Source organism: Xiphophorus maculatus, chromosome 18 (assembly GCF_002775205.1).
Source record: "Xiphophorus maculatus strain JP 163 A chromosome 18, X_maculatus-5.0-male, whole genome shotgun sequence".
Lineage (NCBI taxonomy): Eukaryota > Metazoa > Chordata > Actinopteri > Cyprinodontiformes > Poeciliidae > Xiphophorus > Xiphophorus maculatus.
In genome coordinates, this window is record NC_036460.1 from 5435239 (window position 1) to 5460991 (window position 25753).

The following is a 25753-nucleotide window of genomic DNA, read 5'->3' on the forward strand; positions in this document are numbered from 1 at the left end:
TCCGACACAGTTTGGGTTGGCCTTGATAGTGAATGTAGCCTCTGTTCTCCCCCAGGACTGTCATTGAGGGGAGATGCTTCAGGCCCTGGAAGCCTTGGGGGTCTTCCCATTGTTTAATGGGGACCCGCCAAGCACAGTTCCAGATGCCGTCCACATCCCGCACCTTCATAGCCTGGCCTCTCACAGTGCAGTATCTACCCAGCCACATACAGATGTCTTCAGCACTGACGGTCTCATTGAACATCCTGACAATCACCGTTTTCAGGGAGTTGTCAGTCAGTTTCTCGACATCAAATACTGAAAACTGGGTCTTAGCATTTTCAAACCGTGTCCAAAAATCCTTGAGAAGTGCGGCAGAGCAAAAACTTACATCATATCCTTTGTTGAAAGGCAGGGTAAGGATACAATTCAGGTCATCTGGCCGAAACTTCAGCACCTGTTGAACCAGCTTCCTGGAAAAGTCCAATCTCGTGATTCTATTTTCGTCTTCTCTTTCCTTAAATAAAAATCGAACACTGTGGTGCCTCTGCATGCCGGCATGGCTAGCCGCCATGGTGGAGGCACCACCAGTTAAAGGTTTAAAACCTTTACTAAAAACAATAAATAGTTAAGACACCAATAAATACAAACCTTAAAAGGTAAAAGATATTTTCCACTACTTAGTGGTCAATATCTCAACCGGGAACAAAATTTACTGAACCTCTAAATCAGTGGTAACAGCCAAGTCACAAAGACTACCGCTATCACCACCCAAAGGAGGGGACCGCTGTCTCGGCCGAGAAGCGATACTTTACCTATGAAGGATAATTCTCTGTCTCTCCATTGCATCAACTTCCCCTGGATTTTTGGTAGTTTAACTTTCCAATTCTCCGTTTCCATGTCTTTCCCTATTAGTATTCCTAACACCTTTATTGTATCCTTTTTTTCTATTAAGCCCCAATTATCTCTTATTTCCCTCCAATTTATATATAAAATCTCGCTCTTTTGCTTGTTAACTTTCATTCCTGAAGCTCTTGTAAATTTCTCACTTATCTTTAAACTCTCGTACATAGAAGCATTATCTGCTAACAGAAGTGTCAGGTCGTCCATGTATATCGTTAATTTTATGTCTTTACCTTCGTTACCAGGTGGTGTTATTCCCTTGATCATTTTGTTTTCCCTAATAGCGCATGCTAATGGTTCTATTGCTATTATAAATAACAGCGGGGACAGTGGGCAGCCCTGTCTCACTCCTGCTTTAATAGCCAAAGGGGGAGTTAAGGTCCCGTTCACTACCGCTACGCTACTACACTCATTATACAAAGTCCTTATCCATCTTTTAAATGTTTCTCCAAAATTAAAATGATCTAAAATTCTTTCTAAAAATTTATGGTTTACACTGTCAAACGCTTTTTCTAAGTCAATCCCTAAAATAGCTGTTGAAAGTTACCTTTCCTGACTATATAGGTAACCATCTCTAATCAAGGCCAAGCTGTCCGTCATTCTCCGTCCTTTCACTCCACAAGTTTGCTCCTTCCATCGGGCTCCTCATGTAATATGAAGTCTGCAGCTCCAGATAGTGAGTTATGTGGATCTCCTCGACACCAGGTAAATCCTCAAGGTTATAAGAGAAGTCTTATAAGGTCCATAAGATCTGTTCCGTTACCGTACTCGCTGTGATCCATTTTGCTCTGTTTTGAACCAAAAACGAAGTCAGGAAGCGGGGACTCTAAAGCTTTTCTTTTGTTAGCTACATTGTATCCATAATGTGTCAGAAATGAACTCAGAAAGGCTCAGTATTACATGTTTATATTTGTCATTAACAGTGAATCAGAGGAGAGCGCGAACGCAGTCCCCCACTACCAGAAATTATGCAGTCGAGATTCCCACATTTGGGGAATTCGCAGGGGTCAGCACAACCGGAGTGCAATGGCTGAGCCTCACCCTGGGTGAACCAATTCAATTTTCAAGAAGTTTTTATTGGTTCTTAACATACAATTTCCAGTGCAAGCAGTTTTCAACAAAATTTACAATCTTACATTACTACGTATATGTAGGGCAGTGGCTTAAATATGTCAGCAGATGCCACCAAAATGTTAGATTTGTTCTTTTAGTTGTGGAAGTCGGTGAAGTGTGTCCGTTGAAGGACACCGTACTTGGCGTCTGTTACGGTGCGCTGGCAGTACAACGGTCAGTATTTGCTGTGAATTCTGAAGGTAAGCAGGGCTGACCGCCAGCTCCTCAATGTGGCCGGGTGTTGCTTTTGATGTCCAAGTGGTTAGTTTTGTATCGTTTTGTCTTTTTCTTCTTTTTTTTAGTATATGCTGTATCTGTTAAACAAAAAAAGAAAAGAATGATAATAATAACTGCGTTAATGAGACTTATATTGACACGCAGTATTTGCTGTGAATTCTGAAGGCGAAGCCGCTGCGCTGTCGGTTGGTCCGAATAAACGGTCTGAACCACGATCTCAACCGCCGTGTGGGTCCGATTTATGCCTCAAGTTTCCTTCCGACAACCACCATTAAAGAAAACACAACGCAGAGTCTAAGGAACAGCGAGGTGTCGTCTCACACGGACAGGGTTACATATACATCATTTCATTGACACAAAGGGGAAAATTATAACAAAGAGGCGGGGTGGGGGAGGGACGATATTTTATGTCGGATTAGAAAAAAAAGGAAATAAATAAATAATTATCTAACTATATTCTGTAGTCCAGCCGGCAATTTCCATACCAAAACATCATCATCCCTTTTTTTCCCACAACTCATTTTCCAAATATAATCCTTTACCAAAGAACCTACTATCTTTATAACATTTATTTCCGTTATCTCATAATTTTTATAGATTAAAATATTTCTTGATTTCCAAATTGCTTCTTTTACACAATTAATTACAATCCACCACAACAGTTCATTTTTTTCCCAACCATCTTTTAACAAACCATAGGCTATCTTTTCGTACGTTAGCTCCTCCCTACACAAATTATTCAGCCATGGTGCCATTAGAGACCAAACTTTTCTAACTATCGGACATGTCCAAAACAAATGCTTTGTTGTCTCATTGTCCCCACATCTGAGCCTGGGGCATTTAGGGCTTGTTGCACAGTCCCTTTTGTACAAAAAATCCCTTGTGGGTAAACATTGGGTGGCGATCTGCCACGCCAAGTCCTTCTGGTTATTGGTCAAATTTTTATTATTAACATTTTTCCATGTTATTCTAACATCCTCTTCTTTCAATTTCTCGATTGGCGTCAACCTGGCGGAGGGAGATAGTTTACTTTCTACTGTTATTCTTTTGATAGATTCTGGTGCAATTTCTTTTATACCACCTTTCAGTGCCTGGACCACTGTATTAAAAATTGCAGGATACCCATCGGAGAAGGGTGTGTGTAAAGTGATCCTCTTATTCCATGCCTTTAATACTCGCCCTCCTAGCCAAATTCTGGCTAAGGGGGCCCAGATGGGCTTGGGACGCACATTTAAACAGACCTTTAGGATCGGTGTTATAAACATTGCTTTAAATTTTATCCCTATATTTGGTACATTCCTCCCTCCATCGTTCAAAGGTCTATACATGATACTGTATCTCTTTTTAGTTTTTCATGCTGACTTCCCCATAAGAATCGAAACATCATTTTCCGAATTGTTGCCATTATTTTGTGTGGTAATGGAAAGGTTGCTGCTAAAAAGGCTAAAGTTGATATAACTTCTGTCTTGATCACTAGCACTTTGCCAATGAATGATAATTCTCTGTCCTTCCATTGCAGCAATTTACCTTGAATTTTAGGCAGTTTTGACTCCCAGTTGTCTATTTCCATGTTCTTCCCTATTTGGACGCCTAAAACTTTTATTGTGTCGCCTTTTTCTATCAATCCCCAATTTTCCCTCGACTCTTTCCAGTTGCTGTACAATATCTCACTTTTATTTTTGTTAATCTTCATTCCTGATGCTGCTGTGAATCTTTCGCTTATCTTTAAGCTTTCCTGTATAGAATTGTTATCTGGTAGTAAAAGAGTTAGGTCGTCCATGTACATAGTTAGTTTAATATCTTTTCCATAGTTCCCTGGAGGAATTATTCCTTTAATAGCTTCGTTATGTCTTATTGCACATGCTAAAGGCTCCATGGCTAAAATAAACAGCAAAGGAGACAGTGGGCAGCCCTGCCTGACTCCTGCTTTTATTGTGAAAGGTGGGGTTGCTTTCCTGTTCACTACCACGACGCTGCTGCATTCGTTGTACAGAATCTTTATCCATTTTATAAAACCGCTACCAAAGTTAAAGTGACGCAATATTTCTTCTAAAAACCTGTGATTAACGCTGTCAAATGCTTTCTCTAAATCTATTCCTAAAATGGACAACGGGAGTTTCCTCTCTTGACAATATGTGTAAGTATCTCTGATCAGTGCTAAACTATCTGTCATTTTTCTTCCCGGTATTCCACAAGTCTGTTCTTTTTCTATTATATTCGAAATAACAGTTTTTAAGCGAAAAAATAAAGCTTTTGATAATATTTTTATGTCTACTCCCAGTAGAGTTAAAGGTCTCCAGTTTTTTAAGTCTGTTTGTGGGCCTTTTTTATATAGCAGGGAAATCATACCTTGATTCATAGTGTTTGGTAATATTCCTTCTTTAAAGGCTTCCTTATAAACTAAAAGTAATGGTCCTTTCAAGAGTTCCCAGAAGGTGACATAATACTCCTTTGGCAACCCATCCAGGCCTGGTGCCTTATTGTTCTGCATGGCCTTTGTTATTTCGTCGATTGTTATTTCTTGATCCAAGCTCTCTCTCTCTTTTGTTGTTAGTTTATTGGTCAACTTAGATAGGAAAAGGGACATCTCTTCCTCTTCCATCGGTTTGCTTTCATATAATTTCTTGTAAAACTCATAGATTTCAGAGTTAGTTTGTTTATTATCGTTTAGTTCTCCATTTTCATTAATCAGCGTATTAATCGATTGTTGAGATCTAAAAAGTTTTCTAAAAAAAATACCTAGTACACTTCTCGTTTTCCTCTAGATGCTGTACTCTACTCCGAACCAATATTCCTTTGCTTTTTTCATTCATTTCTGTCATCATTTCCTTTTTAAGTTTCACTATTTCATCACTGACTTGGAAACCTGCCTTCAAAAGGTTATAATATCTTTGCAGTTTCATTTGGTTTCTCCTTTGCCACTTCCTTTTTCCTCCTGCTATCCTCTTTCCTTCCTTGCAAAAAAACCTTTTCGTCCTATCTTTTATCTCCTCCCACCACTCACCGACAGTTTCAAATAGAGGGCTTAGTGTCATCCATTGTTTAAATTTGTATTTATATTTTGATACTAATTTTTCATTATTTAATAAACTTATGTTCAATTTCCACACACCAACATTTGGTTTTTGGCAATCTCTTATGTTAATTGAAACTGTTAGTTTGTGGTGGTCAGAGAAGGGAACCGGGTCCACTGAACATGCAGTTGGTATAATCATGGGGGATGTCAGTATATAATCTATTCTTGAGAATGTTCTTCCATTTGACCAAGTGAAACCCGGTTCTCTTGGATAGAGGGTTTTAAATACGTCGGTAAGTTTACAATCGTTGATCAAATTATCTAATACATGAGAGCTTGAATCACTTCTGTTCTCCGAACAATTAGCCGAGTTACCAGTTCTTTTTTCTAATACACAATTAAAGTCCCCACCCACAATTACATGCCTCCCACTACATATGTAGGGCTGGAGATTTTGCAGTAAAGTTACCCTTTCTCGTAAGTCTGTCGGCCCGTATACATTAATTAATCTGATTTTACACCCGCCTTTATCAATGTCTATTAGTAAAACTCTACCCTCCATTACATTCTCTACTCTCTCTACCTGAAGTGCTCTATTATTAAACAACACCACTACCCCTGTGGATCTGTTTTGATTATCTCCTGACCATACAGACTGTCCAAATGTCCATCTTTTTTGAAATTTTGCATAATTGTCCATGAAGGGTACAGCACATTCCTGTAGTAGAAAAAGGTCCCCTCCGCTGTTATGTAGGTAATCAAAAACAGTTTGGCATTTTACTGTGTCATTTAAACCTCTACTATTGACTGTTGAGATTTGAAGTGATAAAATGTCCTCTTAAGGTGGTGGAGTCTGTGGTGCGTCTATTAGTCAACATCAGTCTTTACCTTTTTCTTTTTCTTCCTTTGGGTTTTCCAAGTCCCCGGTTGGTTGCTGTCCTCCGCCTCTTGCTCACCCGCCCTCAGCTGGGTGACTCCCGAGAAGGCCTCCAAACTTTCCTCCTCCAGGAAGGGGGTCGGGTTTTGCGAAGTTACCGGCCAATTTTCAATGTCTGGTCCCCCTGAAGAGTCCGTAGAGGGGGCTTGGGAGCGCTTTCGAGAGATTAGCTGGTCTGGAAAATCAACCTGGAATAAGAGGTTGGATTCCCTCCAAGGGAGTTTCGTCCTCTAAAAACAGCGGGGCGCTACATCCTTCAGTGTCTGCATCTAGTGCTACTTTCGGCTGTAGCTGTGCCAAGTTCCTCATCATTAGGTCCAGCATTTCTCCACACTCTCCTACCGTCACTCCGCGGGTGATGTTCTGTGGCGTGTCCTCCTGATGGGGGATGGCCTCTGATTCCTGTTGTTTCATCCGTTCCGTCGTCGCTGAATCCGTTCTGTCGGGCACCGTCTCCGTTTCCTCAGATGTCAGAAGTTCGGTTGCAGAAGGTCTGCTGGAGACGAGGGGGCCTTGTCCTCCTTCGTCCTTCTCTCGTTCCTCCATACTCTCCTGCTGCTGGTTCTCCTCTGGTCTCCTCACAGGAAGGGCTGGTTCTTGAATTAAACTATTTCCCAAACTTAATATCATTTCTGTTTCTTGTAAGGAAGCCACTTTGACTCGATTTGCGTATGATTTAGGGCATGATCTAAAGGCGTGGCCTCCTTCTCCACAGAGGTTACAGCTCACAGGGAGTGGGCACGCTTTTGTCGAGTGATCATTTGCTCTACAATGTTAAATGTTGTTGCATTCAGCAGAGAGATGCTGTTGAGAACCACACCTACGGCAAACCTTCGGCTGGCCCGGGTAGAACACGAAGCCCCTAATTGCACCCAGCTGTATGACCGGTGGCAAATGATGGGTCTCACCTGTAGTAGGATCTTTTTTTAATTGAACAAAGAAACGTTTCCCTCCTGTTCTGATTCCATCTTCGTCCTTTAATTCATAGGCACTATTCACTGGACACCGAAGGCCGAGCCAAACCTTTATTGTATCCTTTTTTTCTATTAAGCCCCAATTATCTCTTATTTCCCTCCAATTTATATATAAAATCTCGCTCTTTTGCTTGTTAACTTTCATTCCTGAAGCTCTTGTAAATTTCTCACTTATCTTTAAACTCTCGTACATAGAAGCATTATCTGCTAACAGAAGCGTCAGGTCGTCCATGTATATCGTTAATTTTATGTCTTTACCTTCGTTACCAGGTGGTGTTATTCCCTTGATCATTTTGTTTTCCCTAATAGCGCATGCTAATGGTTCTATTGCTATTATAAATAACAGCGGGGACAGTGGGCAGCCCTGTCTCACTCCTGCTTTAATAGCCAAAGGGGGAGTTAAGGTCCCATTCACTACCGCTACGCTACTACACTCATTATACAAAGTCCTTATCCATCTTTTAAATGTTTCTCCAAAATTAAAATGATCTAAAATTCTTTCTAAAAATTTATGGTTTACACTGTCAAACGCTTTTTCTAAGTCAATCCCTAAAATAGCTGTTGAAAGTTACCTTTCCTGACTATATAGGTAACCATCTCTAATCAAGGCCAAGCTGTCCGTCATTCTCCGTCCTTTCACTCCACAAGTTTGCTCCTTCCATCGGGCTCCTCATGTAATATGAAGTCTGCAGCTCCAGATAGTGAGTTATGTGGATCTCCTCGACACCAGGTAAATCCTCAAGGTTATAAGAGAAGTCTTATAAGGTCCATAAGATCTGTTCCGTTACCGTACTCGCTGTGATCCATTTTGCTCTGTTTTAAACCAAAAACGAAGTCAGGAAGCGGGGACTCTAAAGCTTTTCTTTTGTTAGCTACATTGTATCCATAATGTGTCAGAAATGAACTCAGAATGGCTCAGTATTACATGTTTATATTTGTCATTAACAGTGAATCAGGGGAGAGCGCGAACGCAGTCCCCCACTACCAGAAATAATGCAGTCGAGATTCCCACATTTGGGGAATTCGCAGGGGTCAGCACAACCGGAGTGCAATGGCTGAGCCTCACCCTGGGTGAACCAATTCAATTTTCAAGAAGTTTTTTATTGGTTCTTAACATACAATTTCCAGTGCAAGCAGTTTTCAACAAATTTTTACAATCTTACATTACTACTTATACATCATTTCATTGACACAAAGGGGAATTTATAACAAGGGGGGGGGGAGAGACGATATTTCATGTCAGATTAAAAAGGAAAGGAAATAAATAAATAATTATCTAACAATATTCTGTAGACCATCCGGCAATTAGTTACAATCCACCACAACAGTTCATTTTTTTCCCAAACCATCTTTTAACAAACCATAGGCTATCTTTTCGTAAGTTAGCTCCTCCCTACACAAATTATTCAGCCATGGTGCCATTAGAGACCAAACTGAGCGATCCTTTTTTTTTTTTTTTTTTTTTTTTTTTTTTTTTTTTTTTCCCGTGCAAACAGTTTTCAACAAATTTTTCAATCTTATATTACTACCTGTACATCATTTCATTGACACAAAGGGGAAATTATAACAAGGGGGGTGGGGGGGGACGATCTTTCATGTCAGATTACAAAAGAAAGGAAATATATAAATAATTATCTAACCATATTCTGTAGTCCATCCGGCACTTTCCATACCAAAACCTCATCATCCCTTTTTTTCCCACAACTCATTTTCCAAATATAGTCTTTTACCAATGAAACTGCTATCTTTATAACATTTATTTCCGTTATCTCATAATTTTTATAGATTAAATTATTTCTTGATTTCCAAATTGCTTCTTTTACGCAATTAATTACAATCCACCACAACAGTTCATTTTTCCCCCCACCATCTTTTAACAAACCATAGGCTATCTTTTCATAATTTAGCTCCTCCCTACACAAATTATTCAGCCATGGTGCCATTAAAGACCAAACTTTTCTAACTATCGGACATGTCCAAAACAAATGCTTTGTTGTCTCATTGTCCCCACATCTGAGCCTGGGACATTTAGGGCTTGTTACACAGTCCCTTTTGTACAAAAAATCCCTTGTGGGTAAACATTGGGTGGCGATCTGCCACGCCAAGTCCTTCTGGTTATTGGTCAAATTTTTATTATTAACATTTTTCCATGTTATTCTAACATCCTCTTCTTTCAATTTCTCGATTGGCGTCAACCTGGCAGAGGGAGATAGTTTACTTTCTACTGTTATTCTTTTAATAAATTCTGGTGCAATTTCTTTTATACCACCTTTCAGTGCCTGGACTACTATATTAAAAATTGCAGGATACCCATCGGAGAAGGGTGTGTGTAGAGTGATCCTCTTATTCCATGCCTTTAATACTCGCCCTCCTAGCCAAATTCTGGCTAAGGGGGCCCAGATGGGCTCGGGACACACATTTAAACAGACCTTTAGGATCGGTGTTATAAACATTGCTTTAAATTTTATCCCTATATTTGGTACATTCCTCCCTCCATCGTTCAAAGGTCTATACATGATATCTCTTTTTAGTTTTTCATGCTGACTTCCCCATAAGAATCGAAACATCATTTTCCGAATTGTTGCCATTATTTTGTGTGGTAATGGAAAGGTTGCCGCTAAAAAGGCTAAAGTTGATATAACTTCTGTCTTGATCACTAACACTTTGCCAATTAATGATAATTCTCTGTCCTTCCATTGCAGCAATTTACCTTGAATTTTAGGCAATTTTGACTCCCAGTTGTCTATTTCCATGTTCTTCCCTATTTGGACGCCTAAAACTTTTATTGTGTCGCCTTTTTCTATCAATCCCCAATTTTCCCTCGACTCTTTCCAGTTGCTGCACAATATCTCACTTTTATTTTTGTTAATCTTCATTCCTGATGCTGCTGTGAATCTTTCGCTTATCTTTAAGCTTTCCTGTATAGAATTGTTATCTGGTAGTAAAAGAGTTAGGTCGTCCATGTACATAGTTAGTTTAATATCTTTTCCATAGTTCCCTGGAGGAATTATTCCTTTAATAGCTTCGTTATGTCTTATTGCACATGCTAAAGGCTCCATGGCTAAAATAAACAGCAAAGGAGACAGTGGGCAGCCCTGCCTGACTCCTGCTTTTATTGTGAAAGGTGGGGTTGCTTTCCTGTTCACTACCACGACGCTGCTGCATTCGTTGTACAGAATCTTTATCCATTTTATAAAACCGCTACCAAAGTTAAAGTGACGCAATATTTCTTCTAAAAACCTGTGATTAACGCTGTCAAATGCTTTCTCTAAATCTATTCCTAAAATGGACAACGGGAGTTTCCTCTCTTGACAATATGTGTAAGTATCTCTGATCAGTGCTAAACTATCTGTCATTTTTCTTCCCGGTATTCCACAAGTCTGTTCTTTTTCTATTATATTCGAAATAACAGTTTTTAAGCGAAAAAATAAAGCTTTTGATAATATTTTTATGTCTACTCCCAGTAGAGTTAAAGGTCTCCAGTTTTTTAAGTCTGTTTGTGGGCCTTTTTTATATAGCAGGGAAATCATACCTTGATTCATAGTGTTTGGTAATATTCCTTCTTTAAAGGCTTCCTTATAAACTAAAAGTAATGGTCCTTTCAAGAGTTCCCAGAAGGTGACATAATACTCCTTTGGCAACCCATCCAGGCCTGGTGCCTTATTGTTCTGCATGGCCTTTGTTATTTCGTCGATTGTTATTTCTTGATCCAAGCTCTCTCTCTCTTTTGTTGTTAGTTTATTGGTCAACTTAGATAGGAAAAGGGACATCTCTTCCTCTTCCATCGGTTTGCTTTCATATAATTTCTTGTAAAACTCATAGATTTCAGAGTTAGTTTGTTTATTATCGTTTAGTTCTCCATTTTCATTAATCAGCGTATTAATCGATTGTTGAGATCTAAAAAGTTTTCTAAAAAAAATACCTAGTACACTTCTCGTTTTCCTCTAGATGCTGTACTCTACTCCGAACCAATATTCCTTTGCTTTTTTCATTCATTTCTGTCATCATTTCCTTTTTAAGTTTCACTATTTCATCACTGACTTGGAAACCTGCCTTCAAAAGGTTATAATATCTTTGCAGTTTCATTTGGTTTCTCCTTTGCCACTTCCTTTTTCCTCCTGCTATCCTCTTTCCTTCCTTGCAAAAAAACCTTTTCGTCCTATCTTTTATCTCCTCCCACCACTCACCGACAGTTTCAAATAGAGGGCTTAGTGTCATCCATTGTTTAAATTTGTATTTATATTTTGATACTAATTTTTCATTATTTAATAAACTTATGTTCAATTTCCACACACCAACATTTGGTTTTTGGCAATCTCTTATGTTAATTGAAACTGTTAGTTTGTGGTGGTCAGAGAAGGGAACCGGGTCCACTGAACATGCAGTTGGTATAATCATGGGGGATGTCAGTATATAATCTATTCTTGAGAATGTTCTTCCATTTGACCAAGTGAAACCCGGTTCTCTTGGATAGAGGGTTTTAAATACGTCGGTAAGTTTACAATCGTTGATCAAATTATCTAATACATGAGAGCTTGAATCACTTCTGTTCTCCGAACAATTAGCCGAGTTACCAGTTCTTTTTTCTAATACACAATTAAAGTCCCCACCCACAATTACATGCCTCCCACTACATATGTAGGGCTGGAGATTTTGCAGTAAAGTTACCCTTTCTCGTAAGTCTGTCGGCCCGTATACATTAATTAATCTGATTTTACACCCGCCTTTATCAATGTCTATTAGTAAAACTCTACCCTCCATTACATTCTCTACTCTCTCTACCTGAAGTGCTCTATTATTAAACAACACCACTACCCCTGTGGATCTGTTTTGATTATCTCCTGACCATACAGACTGTCCAAATGTCCATCTTTTTTGAAATTTTGCATAATTGTCCATGAAGGGTACAGCACATTCCTGTAGTAGAAAAAGGTCCCCTCCGCTGTTATGTAGGTAATCAAAAACAGTTTGGCATTTTACTGTGTCATTTAAACCTCTACTATTGACTGTTGAGATTTGAAGTGATAAAATGTCCTCTTAAGGTGGTGGAGTCTGTGGTGCGTCTATTAGTCAACATCAGTCTTTACCTTTTTCTTTTTCTTCCTTTGGGTTTTCCAAGTCCCCGGTTGGTTGCTGTCCTCCGCCTCTTGCTCACCCGCCCTCAGCTGGGTGACTCCCGAGAAGGCCTCCAAACTTTCCTCCTCCAGGAAGGGGGTCGGGTTTTGCGAAGTTACCGGCCAATTTTCAATGTCTGGTCCCCCTGAAGAGTCCGTAGAGGGGGCTTGGGAGCGCTTTCGAGAGATTAGCTGGTCTGGAAAATCAACCTGGAATAAGAGGTTGGATTCCCTCCAAGGGAGTTTCGTCCTCTAAAAACAGCGGGGCGCTACATCCTTCAGTGTCTGCATCTAGTGCTACTTTCGGCTGTAGCTGTGCCAAGTTCCTCATCATTAGGTCCAGCATTTCTCCACACTCTCCTACCGTCACTCCGCGGGTGATGTTCTGTGGCGTATCCTCCTGATGGGGGATGGCCTCTGATTCCTGTTGTTTCATCCGTTCCGTCGTCGCTGAATCCGTTCTGTCGGGCACCGTCTCCGTTTCCTCAGATGTCAGAAGTTCGGTTGCAGAAGGTCTGCTGGAGACGAGGGGGCCTTGTCCTCCTTCGTCCTTCTCTCGTTCCTCCATACTCTCCTGCTGCTGGTTCTCCTCTGGTCTCCTCACAGGAAGGGCTGGTTCTTGAATTAAACTATTTCCCAAAGTTAATATCATTTCTGTTTCTTGTAAGGAAGCCACTTTGACTCGATTTGCGTATGATTTAGGGCATGATCTAAAGGCGTGGCCTCCTTCTCCACAGAGGTTACAGCTCACAGGGAGTGGGCACGCTTTTGTCGAGTGATCATTTGCTCTACAATGTTAAATGTTGTTGCATTCAGCAGAGAGATGCTGTTGAGAACCACACCTACGGCAAACCTTCGGCTGGCCCGGGTAGAACACGAAGCCCCTAATTGCACCCAGCTGTATGACCGGTGGCAAATGATGGGTCTCACCTGTAGTAGGATCTTTTTTTAATTGAACAAAGAAACGTTTCCCTCCTGTTCTGATTCCATCTTCGTCCTTTAATTCATAGGCACTATTCACTGGACACCGAAGGCCGAGCCAAACCTTTATTGTATCCTTTTTTTCTATTAAGCCCCAATTATCTCTTATTTCCCTCCAATTTATATATAAAATCTCGCTCTTTTGCTTGTTAACTTTCATTCCTGAAGCTCTTGTAAATTTCTCACTTATCTTTAAACTCTCGTACATAGAAGCATTATCTGCTAACAGAAGCGTCAGGTCGTCCATGTATATCGTTAATTTTATGTCTTTACCTTCGTTACCAGGTGGTGTTATTCCCTTGATCATTTTGTTTTCCCTAATAGCGCATGCTAATGGTTCTATTGCTATTATAAATAACAGCGGGGACAGTGGGCAGCCCTGTCTCACTCCTGCTTTAATAGCCAAAGGGGGAGTTAAGGTCCCATTCACTACCGCTACGCTACTACACTCATTATACAAAGTCCTTATCCATCTTTTAAATGTTTCTCCAAAATTAAAATGATCTAAAATTCTTTCTAAAAATTTATGGTTTACACTGTCAAACGCTTTTTCTAAGTCTCGCTCTTACACCTAAAATACACCTAAACACCTAAAATAGCTGTTGAAAGTTGCCTTTCCTGACTATATAGGTAACCATCTCTAATCAAGGCCAAGCTGTCCGTCATTCTCCGTCCTTTCACTCCACAAGTTTGCTCCTTCCATCGGGCTCCTCATGTAATATGAAGTCTGCAGCTCCAGATAGTGAGTTATGTGGATCTCCTCGACACCAGGTAAATCCTCAAGGTTATAAGAGAAGTCTTATAAGGTCCATAAGATCTGTTCCGTTACCGTACTCGCTGTGATCCATTTTGCTCTGTTTTAAACCAAAAACGAAGTCAGGAAGCGGGGACTCTAAAGCTTTTCTTTTGTTAGCTACATTGTATCCATAATGTGTCAGAAATGAACTCAGAAAGGCTCAGTATTACATGTTTATATTTGTCATTAACAGTGAATCAGGGGAGAGCGCGAACGCAGTCCCCCACTACCAGAAATTATGCAGTCGAGATTCCCACATTTGGGGAATTCGCAGGGGTCAGCACAACCGGAGTGCAATGGCTGAGCCTCACCCTGGGTGAACCACCTTCATGATCATGGTATCTCCCCTGCCAGGTAAGTATGAGTTGCTCGACTCTCACGCCGGGATGTCTTTCGCAGACATACCCGCATGACTCACGGTGCCAGTACGTTGTTAACTTAAAAAAAATAAAAGATCCTGGAGGCGGCTGCCTTGCGACACTAGCTAAAACACACTTTGATAACTGGGTTATAGAAACGATGAAAAATGTTAAATTTAATGTACAAAATACAGTTTGATTACCCACAATGCAACGCTGTAATAGTTCAGCTAAAGCTAACAAACGGCTGGCATATTTCTACTCTTTTCAGCTTCCACTAAAGCTCCAAAAACCAAGCAGACGGATCACGAGTTAAACAAAGATGAGAATGATAGTATTTATTAAATATAACATACAATACTTAATTACTTTCTCTTTTATTTAAAATTACATTTCTCCCTGTGTCTTCGTGTGATGACTTCAGAAAAAGTTCTGCTGCCACCTGCTGTTCGTTAGTGAAAACTGCATCCATCTGTGGTGAAACGAGACAAACTACAAAGTGATTCCAGTTTTCAGACCTCCTTCACACAACTGTAGTTCAGGACATGGGCACAAATTACACGATTTTCCTCCTCAAGTTGATGATAGAATATTAATGTCAGCAATTTTTGGTCAAAATTTCTATAAATAATATAAAATGTGGATGTTTTCTGATTGTTTGCAGGTAAACTTGTGGAGGAACTACTAAAACCACAGACTGGAGGCGATATTGCTGTACTATGTATGCCTTTCTTGGTGCTAGATATCAGGTCTTAAGGCTGAAAATACAGTTTGGATTCCCGCAATGCAACTCTGCATTAGCTTAGCTGGAGCTGAATGACAAAGATTACATTATTTCTATTTTAAACACTCTATGCAACTTATCTAAGTTCGCACAAAACATAAACACATGAAAATGTTGTTTTATGCTTAAAACAACATTTAAGCATGAAAGTTGTCATAGCAACGAGATATTAAAGCATCAAGATTAAAAAATAAATAAATCATCCTTCAGTTTAAAATCAGAGAGGCTAAATGTAGCCTATCTATAACTTATGATGTAGTTAGAGCTTTAAGTTTCTAGAATTTCTTCTAGGATTCTTAGTACTTTATATGAAAATTTTTAAATTCTGCTTAATGTCCCTAATGGCACTCCATAGATTAGTGCCTAAAAACAACCAGTGTGAATCACCGTTAAATCTCAGTGTTGACTTCTTCCTGAGCGATCGGGGCTCAGACTGCAGTAAGTTTAGTAGTTTGTGAGTCAGAAACTGTTTCTGGGTGGAGTCGGGATCGCTCTCCACTCTGGCCCGTTTAACACATTCCTGTCTGGCTGGAATGCAGTGAAGGGAGTAAAACACCAAAACAAATCCTCCAGTCGGGCCTGTTCGACTGGCTTGGTCTGTCGAATCATGTTTTAAACCAGTGGACATTAAAACGGCAGATGGCTTGGTCGCAGATTCAACCACCATCTCACCCCAAAGGTCAGAGGGCAGCTGGACTGGAAGAGAAGGGAGGCTGGGAGTGGACCAGTAAACCGATGAGGGAGGAGAGGGAGGATGGCGAGAGAGCAGCAGCAGACAACCAGCAACAATGGACGACTCTCAATAGGTGAGCCTCGTTTAAACAACCAGAAATGTTTCACTGTGACTGGAAATGTTTCAGAAATCTGTCAACATCCAGCAGCTCTTAACAGGCGGATTAATACCGTCCTCGTTTGTTTAGCGTTTGACAGCTTGTCACTCGTTTTAAGAAACAGTTTGGATTTGATTTCAAGTTCCTCGTGTGGCCCACTTCCTCTGAGATAAACCCAAGAAATTAAAATTCAACTTGCTCCAGGTTCGTATATCCTATACAGTATACAAACTGGGAAGAGTAAAAGTCATCCCAGTTCACCAGAATAACTGGAGCCACTCCCAGTCCTGCACTACTGAAAACACCAAATCTGTGTTTTCTGAATGAAAGTCCATAATCTGGCCTAGACAATCTGGCACTGCCAGTTCATCACATGCTCAAGGAAATATCCTGACTTAAATTCTCAGTAGTTTTCATATAATCCCTGATGGATTTAATCATTTTATAAACATCAATGATGAAAGCATCCATGTTATTTGTGAAAACTCCAGATTTTTCTACCAGGACAAAAGTCAAAGCTTGTGCTTCAAGTGACTTTCACTACATTTTGGCACTAATTTATACCACTTAGTGCCCAAAGTGCACAAAAGATTAAAAAAAAAATTTTTTTAAATGCTGAAACTCTAAAATTTTGTTTGATCTAAAAATATTTTGAATTATTTTGAGAATTCTTGAGAAATTTTCTAGAAAAAAAAACTTGAAAATTTCTGTTTTTCTGGAAAGTTTGAGAGATGTTTGTATCTCCAAAGTTTTATGCTGGAAAAGTCTGAAAACGTTCCTTTAAAATCCTTGAATAGTGCTTAAATATTTTTTTCTTTAAAAGAAAATGTAAAAAAATCCAAAACATTTCATTTTCTGGCGCCCCTAACACTGTTGCACCCAAGGTGGGGAGCAATATTGTTCACACTAAAAACACTACTAATAACAGATTTTAAAAAAATTAATTCATGTGTCTCTTTTACAAAAAAGAATAATAAAAAGCTGTACTTAAATTTAAGTGCATTTGTACGTTTCTTCTGCTTTGTTAAAGTTTCAAGGCAAATATCTTCCTTTTTTCTAACAACTTCTATTCAGTTGTATTTGCATTTATCCGTTGTTTTTCTGTATTTCTCCTTTCCAGTTTAATAGAAATCCTAAGTGAAGCTCAGCCCGGAGGCAAGTTTTGGTCCCAGACTCTGAAAACTTTCTGCTGCTTCGCCCCGGTGGCTGCAGTGTGGTTTGCCTGCCAGCTGGAGGCGCTGCCGGGCCCCGCTCTGCCGGAGGAGGACGCATGCTGCAGGCTGCTGTTACTGTGTTTACTGTGGGCAGTTCTGGCTGGAAGTATTTACGCTCTGAAAGGCTGTCTGCAGCCAGAACCGAACAGGGTGAGCAAAGCTGCATAAACACAGTGATATTTATTGGGTTTAAGCATTTAATTATCTAGTTCTACAAATGTTCTACAAATGTTTGTACGCTTTTCCACGTTAAAATTCAAGCAATTTCAAGAACTTTAAAGGAAAGTTTTCTAACTCTTCCACCACACCTTGGAGTTAAAAATGAATTTAAGAGGACATTTTCAATTCACTATTTTAAGATATAATTTATATGATGAATTTAGGACCATTGTTGATAAAAAAATATTTTTTTTTAGATTAGTCTCAGATAATTTCTCAAAAAAATGAAATTTTCTGAGCTTGAAAAGCTGAAAAAAATTGCTAGAAACATCTTAAACATGTTAAAGATAATCTCAGAAACGTTGTAGAAAATGTTGGAAATTTCAGAGCTTGATTATTCAAAATTTCAAACTAAGACATTTTTCTAAAGTCAAAAACTCGGAAATTTGAAGGCTTCTGCAAAATTTTAGAAAAAAACTCTAAAAAGATGTTCCGTTAAGTTTTGTAGCATTTAGTAAATATAAATAATTTTGGTAATAACCTAAAACAAGAAATTTCTACTCTGATTTAACTTCAGACAGCAAACAGAAAATCTGTGTAACTGTAAACATTTTTCCAATTTAGGGTTTTAATTAATTTTAATATAAAACTGTGCACTTTCAAGGACTTTATACAGAAATTAAGCACTTTCCAAACCTTTAAAACGTAACATTTTTTGAAGCTGATGTGTTTTCAGCAGGAACCTCCACAGAGGAAACAGCAGCTGGTTGAGCCTGAAATCAGCAAAAATCTGTACTCATGGTGAAGTTTTAATATTTTAGATTCATTTCCAGCTTCATTTACCACCAGTTGTGTAAAATAACTAATTAATTTTGTATTTTTATTTCCTATAAACTGCAGCCCGCTCTCCGGGCCGCCCCCGGTTTGGACCCCGGAGGCCTCGGTTCCTCTGACCCGGGCCCTGACCGACAGTCTGCTGCTGTGTGTGCTCCAGGAGCCGCTGCAGGACCCCGCCGTGTCCCACATCGAGGCTCTCCGCTCCAGGCTGCAGGTGAGACGGAGAACCAAGCAGCACAGACGCCTCAGGCAACATTTGCTCTCCTGTGTTTTTAATCAAGGATCGGTTTGAAGTCTTTTGATTGGAAACACCAAGAAGGAAGACATGTTCCTCTCAGGATTACACTGATTTTTTAAAACATTTTTTAGCCTCAGGCAGAATAGAACTGCCGCTGTTTTGTATTCTGAACCAAAAACAGCGTCTTCATCTGAATCCTGTCCCTGCAGGCGGTGGCTGTCACCCTGTATAAGGTGAACTTTGGCCCGGAGGCGACGCTGGAGGAGGCGGGCCGAGGCTCCGCGCTGACGGACAAACTGAAGCTGCTCTGCGCCTACCTACAGCAGAGGTCAGTACCACCGAACCCGGCCTCACAGGGAGTTATCTAAGTATATAAATAAACATTTATGTAACCGTCCAAATTAAATAACCATGTTTATTAATCCAAAATAAATACAAACGACGACGTGTAAGTGTGCGCGAGACACAAGAAAATGGTTAGATTAGCATAAACTTTAGCTCAAACTAGCTAAAGCTAATGCTTTCAACATTTTAATTATATTTATTTAAATGTAAAATCAGATAAATTCTCGAAATTTAAACTCCTGTTCAGACAACATGTCCGATTTGTGGTTGAAATCAGACTTTTTTCTTGTGTGCGCCTACACTTCTACATTAACCGTTTTCGTCCCCAAAGCTACCCGCATGCGCAGTAGAAGAACGTTGACGTCACCCAGCAGCGCTCTGTTTACGGAAGTAATAATGGCCCCTAGCGTTAGTGGGCCAATTTTACAGTTTATTCAGCAATGGGAGCCGACTGTATAGTTCCAAGATAATAACAAAATTAAGAAAGCAAATAAAAGCATAATTAATCATTATAAATGATAAATAATTAAATAATTATTATAAGTAAATCATATTACTATTATTATAACACCGTTAAGTTATTTGTTTCTATAATTTTTTGTTTCCTGTGGTCCTTTAAAGTGTTTCTTTTATTAATTCATCAAACTTTCTTAAGGTTTTTTTAAACCTGGTCTCTTTTTCACTTATTTGGAGTCTGAATTTTCAGAGGAATAATGCTCCTGCAACCCACAAGTTGCTCGTGTTGTCTAGTTGCTGAAAGAAAGCAATCTGCAAAGTCAAGCATCTGAGGAACGATATTTAAAAAATGTGAAAAAAAGGTTCAACAATAAAAAATAATCCAAAAGGCATTAAAATCAAAACAAAACACCAAAGTAACAAATGAAGCAAGTCAAATCATAAAGGAAAAACGCTTTCATTATGTGAATGATTGAGAATCGTTCACCTCTCACAGGACGGCATCCCTCCAGGTTCTGGTCCAGGTCCAGAGCGACTTTGAGTCCAGCGTTGAGGACTTGCTGCAGGGTCTGGACGGGCTCTGGACCCAGCTGGAGGAGCTGCACACTGGAGTGACACTCACCAAAAACGACAGCCAGGGCAGCAGAGACCTGACTTTGGTTCAGGAAGACGCCGAGGTAAGCAGCACTGACCGCTGCTTAATTAACAATACTTAACATTTTATCGTTAATTATCTTCTCACTTTGTGTCCCAGAGCTTGGTGTCAGTGTTGGCTCAGTACCGGACCAAACTGCACTCCTGTCAGGCTCACCTGAAAGGCTGCACACAGCTCCTACAGGTGCAACTTTCCTCTCAACGCAACAAGTCTTTGATATTTTCTGGGGTTTTCTTGGCTGAAAGTGTTTTGTTTTGCTCCCTCAGGAACTAACCTGGAGTCACGCTCACATCAGTACCAAGGTGAACAGCAGCTGCGAGTCCGTCTGGGCCGAGTTTTTGCTTCAGTCCAACATCGAACAGGTACTTTAAACTTTGATAGAAAAGATGATTAGATTTATTCAGGATATCAGGGCATCCTTAAAATATCTTAAATTAATAAAAAAAAAGCTAAGTTAGCTTTAAATACATTATTCCCAAATCCTAGATTTTGTGATCCTAGATTAATCTCGTATATTCTATATAGCTTTTTTTCTCGTAAGATTCTTCTGTCAGGCAGGCGTTTGAGTCACTTCTTTGTTGCATTCTTTGATTTGAGGCAGCTGGTAAGTAGCTGCTAATATAAATGCAATGGAAACAGAGAGAGGAGATAAACTAGCTAGCCAGCTAAAAAAGTATTTATGTGAATCAAAGAAGATTACTGAAAATGGAAATAGATTTTGAGAGAGAATTGAAATTTGAGAATGTGGTTGCTTGGTAATGAAGGAAAAGGTAAGATCCAACAGATGGCAGTAGTGCAACAATAATGGATGCAAGCTCCCATTAAAATTTAAAGAAGAAGAAGAGGGAGGCGAAACTCCACTGCTAGTTAGCTCACTTGTTGCATCTGTCAAGGTTTAAGTGCAAATTTATCACCACGTGGCTGGACAACATGCTTCTCTTGTTGGAGCAGTTTTGTTGCTACATTCATTCTGTACCAAAATCTGAGGCACTACAGGGGTTAAGGCATTTCCCTTTGTACGTTACTGACATGGTCTTAAATTTGATTCATAATGGTCTTAAAAAGTCTTAAATTTGAGGTTCAGCAGAAACCCTGTTATGTAAACCATCTAAAACTCATTTCTTCCTGCAGTTTGACAAAGTTCAGGAGAATTTCAGCTCTCTGGAGCAGCAGACTGCCACCTTTAAGACCCACCTGGAGGGACTTGGAATAGACCATCAGGATGAACCTGTCGGGCCGCTCGCTGCTGCTAACAGAACTGATGCGGTTCCCTCCCTGCCAAACCCCCTTCATATTGTGGATTTGCCTCTGAGGACCTCAACCCCCATAGGAACGAAGAAATACTCCCATTTATCGCTGCGCGAGAGGTCGGCACTCAAGTTCTCCTCCACGATGGGATGCTTACCCAAACCTGGAAGGAAGAAATGATTTTATTTACCTGAAAGATTCAGGTTTCATAATTAGAACTGCTTTAATTTATAAAATGTTTTGCAGATGTTGATCATCTGCTGAATGCCTCTGAATTAAGTATTTATTTTTATTTGTTTACTTTGTACAGGATGCAGCTTGTGTATATTTCCATCTATAACTCAGCTTCAGTGATGTCAGCTTATCAGCAGGTGCAGAGAATGTTTTGAACACTAGAGGGCAGACTTACACCGGATGTTACAACAATGCACGGCTTTGTTCTGGGACAGTCAGCATTTCTTCAAGACTAAAGCGGAAAAAGCTTTGATTAATTCTTTTTAAAAATTAAAAAAAAGAAAATGCTATTTGCTGATTTACTCTAAAAACACAGAATGAGTTTCAAGCTAAGAAAGTTTTAAAGAAAATATTTTCAGCACATTTTCCCCATAAAAAGTGAGAAAATATTTTTATTCATGATGCAACTCTAAGCAGTTTATAATTTTCTTTTAATTCTAAATCTGTATCTTACGGACCTTGCTTGGAGCAGTTTGAGATTTATGTAAATGCATTAAATTATTAATTACTTCAAATTTGTGTTTCTTGTATCACTTTAAAGTATTTTTTCATCAAACTTTCAAAATTTTTTGGAAACCTGGTCACTTTTTCATCCATTTGGAGTCTGAATTTTGGGAGGAATGTTGCTCCTTCGACCTACAAATTGCTCATGTTGTCGTAGTTGCTGAATGCAAGCAATCTGCAGAGTCGAGCAACTTAAAAAAAGAAAGGTTTAACAATAAAAAATAGTCAGAAAACAAAACAAAATCCTAAAGTAACAACTGAATGGAAAAACATTTTCAAATAAACAGAACACAACAAAACGTGACAGTGCCAAGGTTGTGCCAAAACAATTAAAAAGATCTTGTGATGAACTGAAGAAAAATGGATTAAATCAACAAGATACAATCAGAAAACTACTACAGAAAATTAGAAAAAGTAAACAAAATTCTAATTTAAATACACAATAGAGCACAAAAACCTAACTTTTAATGCAATCAAAAATGAAAAGACTTAGTAGTAAATTAATTTCCTGCTAACAACAGGAAATTTCTTGCCCAACATGCTGCCATGAACGGATCCAAGAACTGAATCAGAAAACACCTGGGATGTGATTCACTAGCAGTTCTGTTCCTCGCCAGTAGGTGGCACAGCAGGATAAGACAGAGAGACACAAAACAGAAGAAAAACCTGATCTGTAACTCAATGGCCGTTGTGTTTTATGTAGCTGGTAACACAAATAAATGTTTCTGGATTTTAAGCAGGGTGGAAATTGATAATAAATGCAGAAAGAAAATTATTGAAACTTTTAGCTGGTGGGAGAATAAACCAAATGTGGTGCTCTCAACCTGGTTGAGTTTCTGCACAACTTTAAACTGAAATTTTATGATTTTAATCAAGATTGTTGGAGACACATGAACCTCTAAAACCTCCAGGAGAATCTAAACCAGATTTAAAAAAATAACAAATTCCTTTGACTTTACTTGCACTGCAAAAACACAAAGTTTCACTTTGTACTTTTATCTTGTTTCCACTGTAAATATCTTTAAAATAAAGACAAAACTAACATACAAGTAATATTTCGGCAACATATAGGAGCTTGTTTTGAGCCAACAATTTCTTAATCTTGACCAAAATGCTAGATTTTCCATGAAAAAGACATTTTCCTCATAAGCGAAAAAAATCTTAACCTAACTAAAATCATTTTTAATCAAAAATGAGGAATTTGAGTTAAAACAAAATACTATATCTCACTGAAAAGTCAGTTTTGTTTTATTTCATGTGTACTAAGATATTTGCATTCGAAACTAAACAAAAATTAATAAGATTTTGTGTTTTTGCAGTGTAGTTTTAATCCAAAAGAGGAACATTTTGCTGAAAAAATTAAATCACTTTTTGTTTACACATTTATAAGTTTTTAAAAACTAAAAGGTGATACAATGTCCACATGAGCAAATCTGTTTTGAGTGTAAAGTTGGCTGCTGAAATGAGCAGCAAACCAAATATACAATCATCGTCTTTGTTTTTTGATTAGATTTGGACACGTATCTCTGCTTCAGCACACTTGGATCAAATAACTGCGTCATTATCATGGAGCGCTGCAACCTGATGTCATACTGAGGGGTCCGGTGCCAAAAACTGGAGTTTCAGACTCGTTATCTGGAGTTTTTTTATGTTGCTGGAGTCCAACATGTTTCCAGAGTAAAATCTGATCAGGATTTTATCAACAACAACAAAAAAAAGCTTAAACCTCATCTGTTTTGAATGACAAACTCTAAAAGAACCCATTGTTTTAAAGTTCACATTTTGTTCTCCACTGTTTCTAAAAACAGCCTAAGCAGTTAAAGAAAAAACAACAACACCCAGTTGGTTTTTAGATCATTTTCTGGTGTCTGGAAAAGGAGCCGTTTCAAAAACCTCCAGAATGTAACATTACGTTCTGGTGTTACCTAGCAACCTCCGCTGAGCCCAACGCCGTTACCTAGCAACCCAAGCTGAGCTCCACCACATTTGGTCAGTCGGTTTTACTGCTGTATAATGGCTGCTCTTTGTTGACTTACCATTCAGAAACCACTTGCTGCATTCTTGTTGGTTGTGCAGGAGGTTCTACTAATGCTTTTCAAAAATGTACAGTTGTATAATTGTGCATTTTCATGTGCGAGTTTAAACATTCGGCTTGTTTGAATTTAAAGTGACAAGAGATCCTTAAACATTCTGAGAAGAGTTCGAACTAAGCAGACTAAAATGTAATTTTCTTAGAATGATTTTGTGCAATAAAAGTTTACTGAACATGTTTTGTATAGGCCATAAACCTAACCTAACCTGTTCAACAAAGCATAATATGTCACCTTTAATAAACTACATTGTCTAGTATTGGATCTTTTTTTATAATGTCTTGCCCATTCTGAGTTTTTTTTTTTTTTTTTTTGCAGGAATTGCTCCCTGGCTACGTTACGCATTTTTTCCCTCAGCTTAAATATTTTTCATTCCTTTCATCCGTCTTTGTCAGCGTCAGACGAAGTAACTGAAGCAGCCTGCGTTGTTTAAAACAGGGATCCGAGATGGAGGAGGGAGAAAGCAGAAAGGGGGGCAGTAGAGGTCAGCGCCGGAAGCGTTTCTGTTATTACTAAAAACTGAGCAGCCCTCTAGACCTTTACGAAAGGCATGAATGCCTTTGATCCATATTCAATTACCCTTGCAGCCGGCACCACATCTTAGGCGAACAAGCGGACATAGTTTTCACCAGCAGATTCCTTTTCAGGCCGGAGTATAAAAGAGCTGTAATTGGCATGTGGTAATTAATGGCAGCCGTTAGGCAACAGTTGTGTGGACTCTGTACAGTACGCATGCCACAGATGTCATTCGACCATGGACTTGGCGGCCATCTGCCGGATCGCGCATCTGTCCGATTCCCTCAAACTGAGAGTCGGAGCGGTGGGGAAGACTTCGGATGAAAGGACTGAGAGCTGTCAAAACACCAAAGACACAAATCTGTCTGCTGCTTTTGGTTAAATCAGGGCCGCTTCAAGCTTTCTGGGGGCCTCTAGATGATCACACTACAATGGAGAGATTCATAACCCTCTACAGAGAGTCCGCACACCCTAAAATATGCTTAAAAAGTTTCAAATTTATTTAAAAAAAGGTAAATTGGCCTCAAATAAGTTGATGGCAGGTTTTAAATGTTGTGGTGGCATGAATATTTAATCTTGTGTATGTAGCCTTTTTTGTGTCAGGAAAACATTTGATTCACTTCTTCATTGCGTTCTGTGACTTGAGGCTATTGAGGCTAACGCTAACTGGCTGCTAATATACCCTTTCTAGCTAGCAAAGCTATATTAACAGCTATGTAAGGCAGTAAATACAGAGTGAGAAGAAAACTAGCAACCTAAAAAAGCTACCTAGCTAAAAAATAAAGCAACCCAGCTAGCTAGCATGCTTGCTTTTTTTGTGTCTATCATGGCTGAAGTGCAAATTTATCTTCAGTTGGCATTCATCTTCGTCATGGGATAATTTCTGTTTCCAACCCATATGACTGTAGCTGCTAATATAGCCTTGCTAACTCTCAAAGTTATATCAACAGCTATATATGTGGTGGATAAATAGTGTGGAAAAAACTAGTGGCCTAGCAAAAGCCAATTTGCTAAAAAAGTGACCCAGCAAGCTAGGAATCTCGATTTCCATCCATCATGGTTTAAGTCCAAATTTATCGTCCCTTGGCTGGATGACATTCATCTTTGCCATGGACCTTACCAAGCTCCGCCCACAAACGACCCACGCAAGTCTCACAACCAAAGCCTCGCAGCGCCTTGTTTCTATGTAAACATGACTTGATTAGTGCATCATTTCCACCGGATTTTCACAATA

General features: G+C 39.3%; 1 protein-coding gene, 1 non-coding gene and 2 pseudogenes across 3 annotated transcripts; 1 reads left to right on the forward strand and 3 right to left on the reverse strand.

Moving 5' to 3' along the window:
• Positions 1–1810: 1810 nt before the first annotated feature.
• On the reverse strand, positions 1811–1996 carry LOC111612097 (annotated as a pseudogene).
• Positions 1997–8112: 6116 nt separating this feature from the next.
• On the reverse strand, positions 8113–8299 carry LOC111612098 (annotated as a pseudogene).
• A 5949-nt stretch (positions 8300–14248) lies between these two features.
• Positions 14249–14412, reverse strand: LOC111612114. The gene has a single exon (XR_002754417.1). It is a non-coding gene; the product is annotated as a U1 spliceosomal RNA (small nuclear RNA).
• A 1227-nt stretch (positions 14413–15639) lies between these two features.
• On the forward strand, positions 15640–21733 carry LOC111611936. Of its 2 annotated transcripts, none has more exons than XM_023350957.1 (9): positions 15640–15999; positions 17144–17387; positions 18133–18197; positions 18297–18447; positions 18681–18799; positions 19769–19949; positions 20027–20110; positions 20194–20289; positions 21059–21733. In XM_023350957.1, exons 1-9 carry the CDS (start codon positions 15833–15835, stop codon positions 21353–21355), a joined length of 1404 nt encoding a protein of 467 aa, XP_023206725.1. In that variant the 5' UTR covers positions 15640–15832; the 3' UTR covers positions 21356–21733. The 2 variants fall into 2 exon arrangements, with proteins under 2 accessions (XP_023206725.1, XP_023206726.1); XM_023350958.1 differs by having other exon boundaries at positions 18136–18197.
• The last annotated feature ends 4020 nt before the right edge of the window (positions 21734–25753 follow it).

What these genes read in the sequence shown, in the direction of transcription:
- LOC111611936 (XM_023350957.1), top strand. Translation starts at nt 15,833, where the DNA reads ATGGCTTGGTCGCAGATTCAACCACCATCTCACCCCAAAGGTCAGAGG. An exon ending in TGCAGCCAGAACCGAACAGG is followed by an intron (nt 17,388 to 18,132) that starts GTGAGCAAAGCT and finishes ATGTGTTTTCAG; the next exon opens with CAGGAACCTCCACAGAGGAA. An exon ending in CTCTCCGCTCCAGGCTGCAG is followed by an intron (nt 18,448 to 18,680) that starts GTGAGACGGAGA and finishes CTGTCCCTGCAG; the next exon opens with GCGGTGGCTGTCACCCTGTA.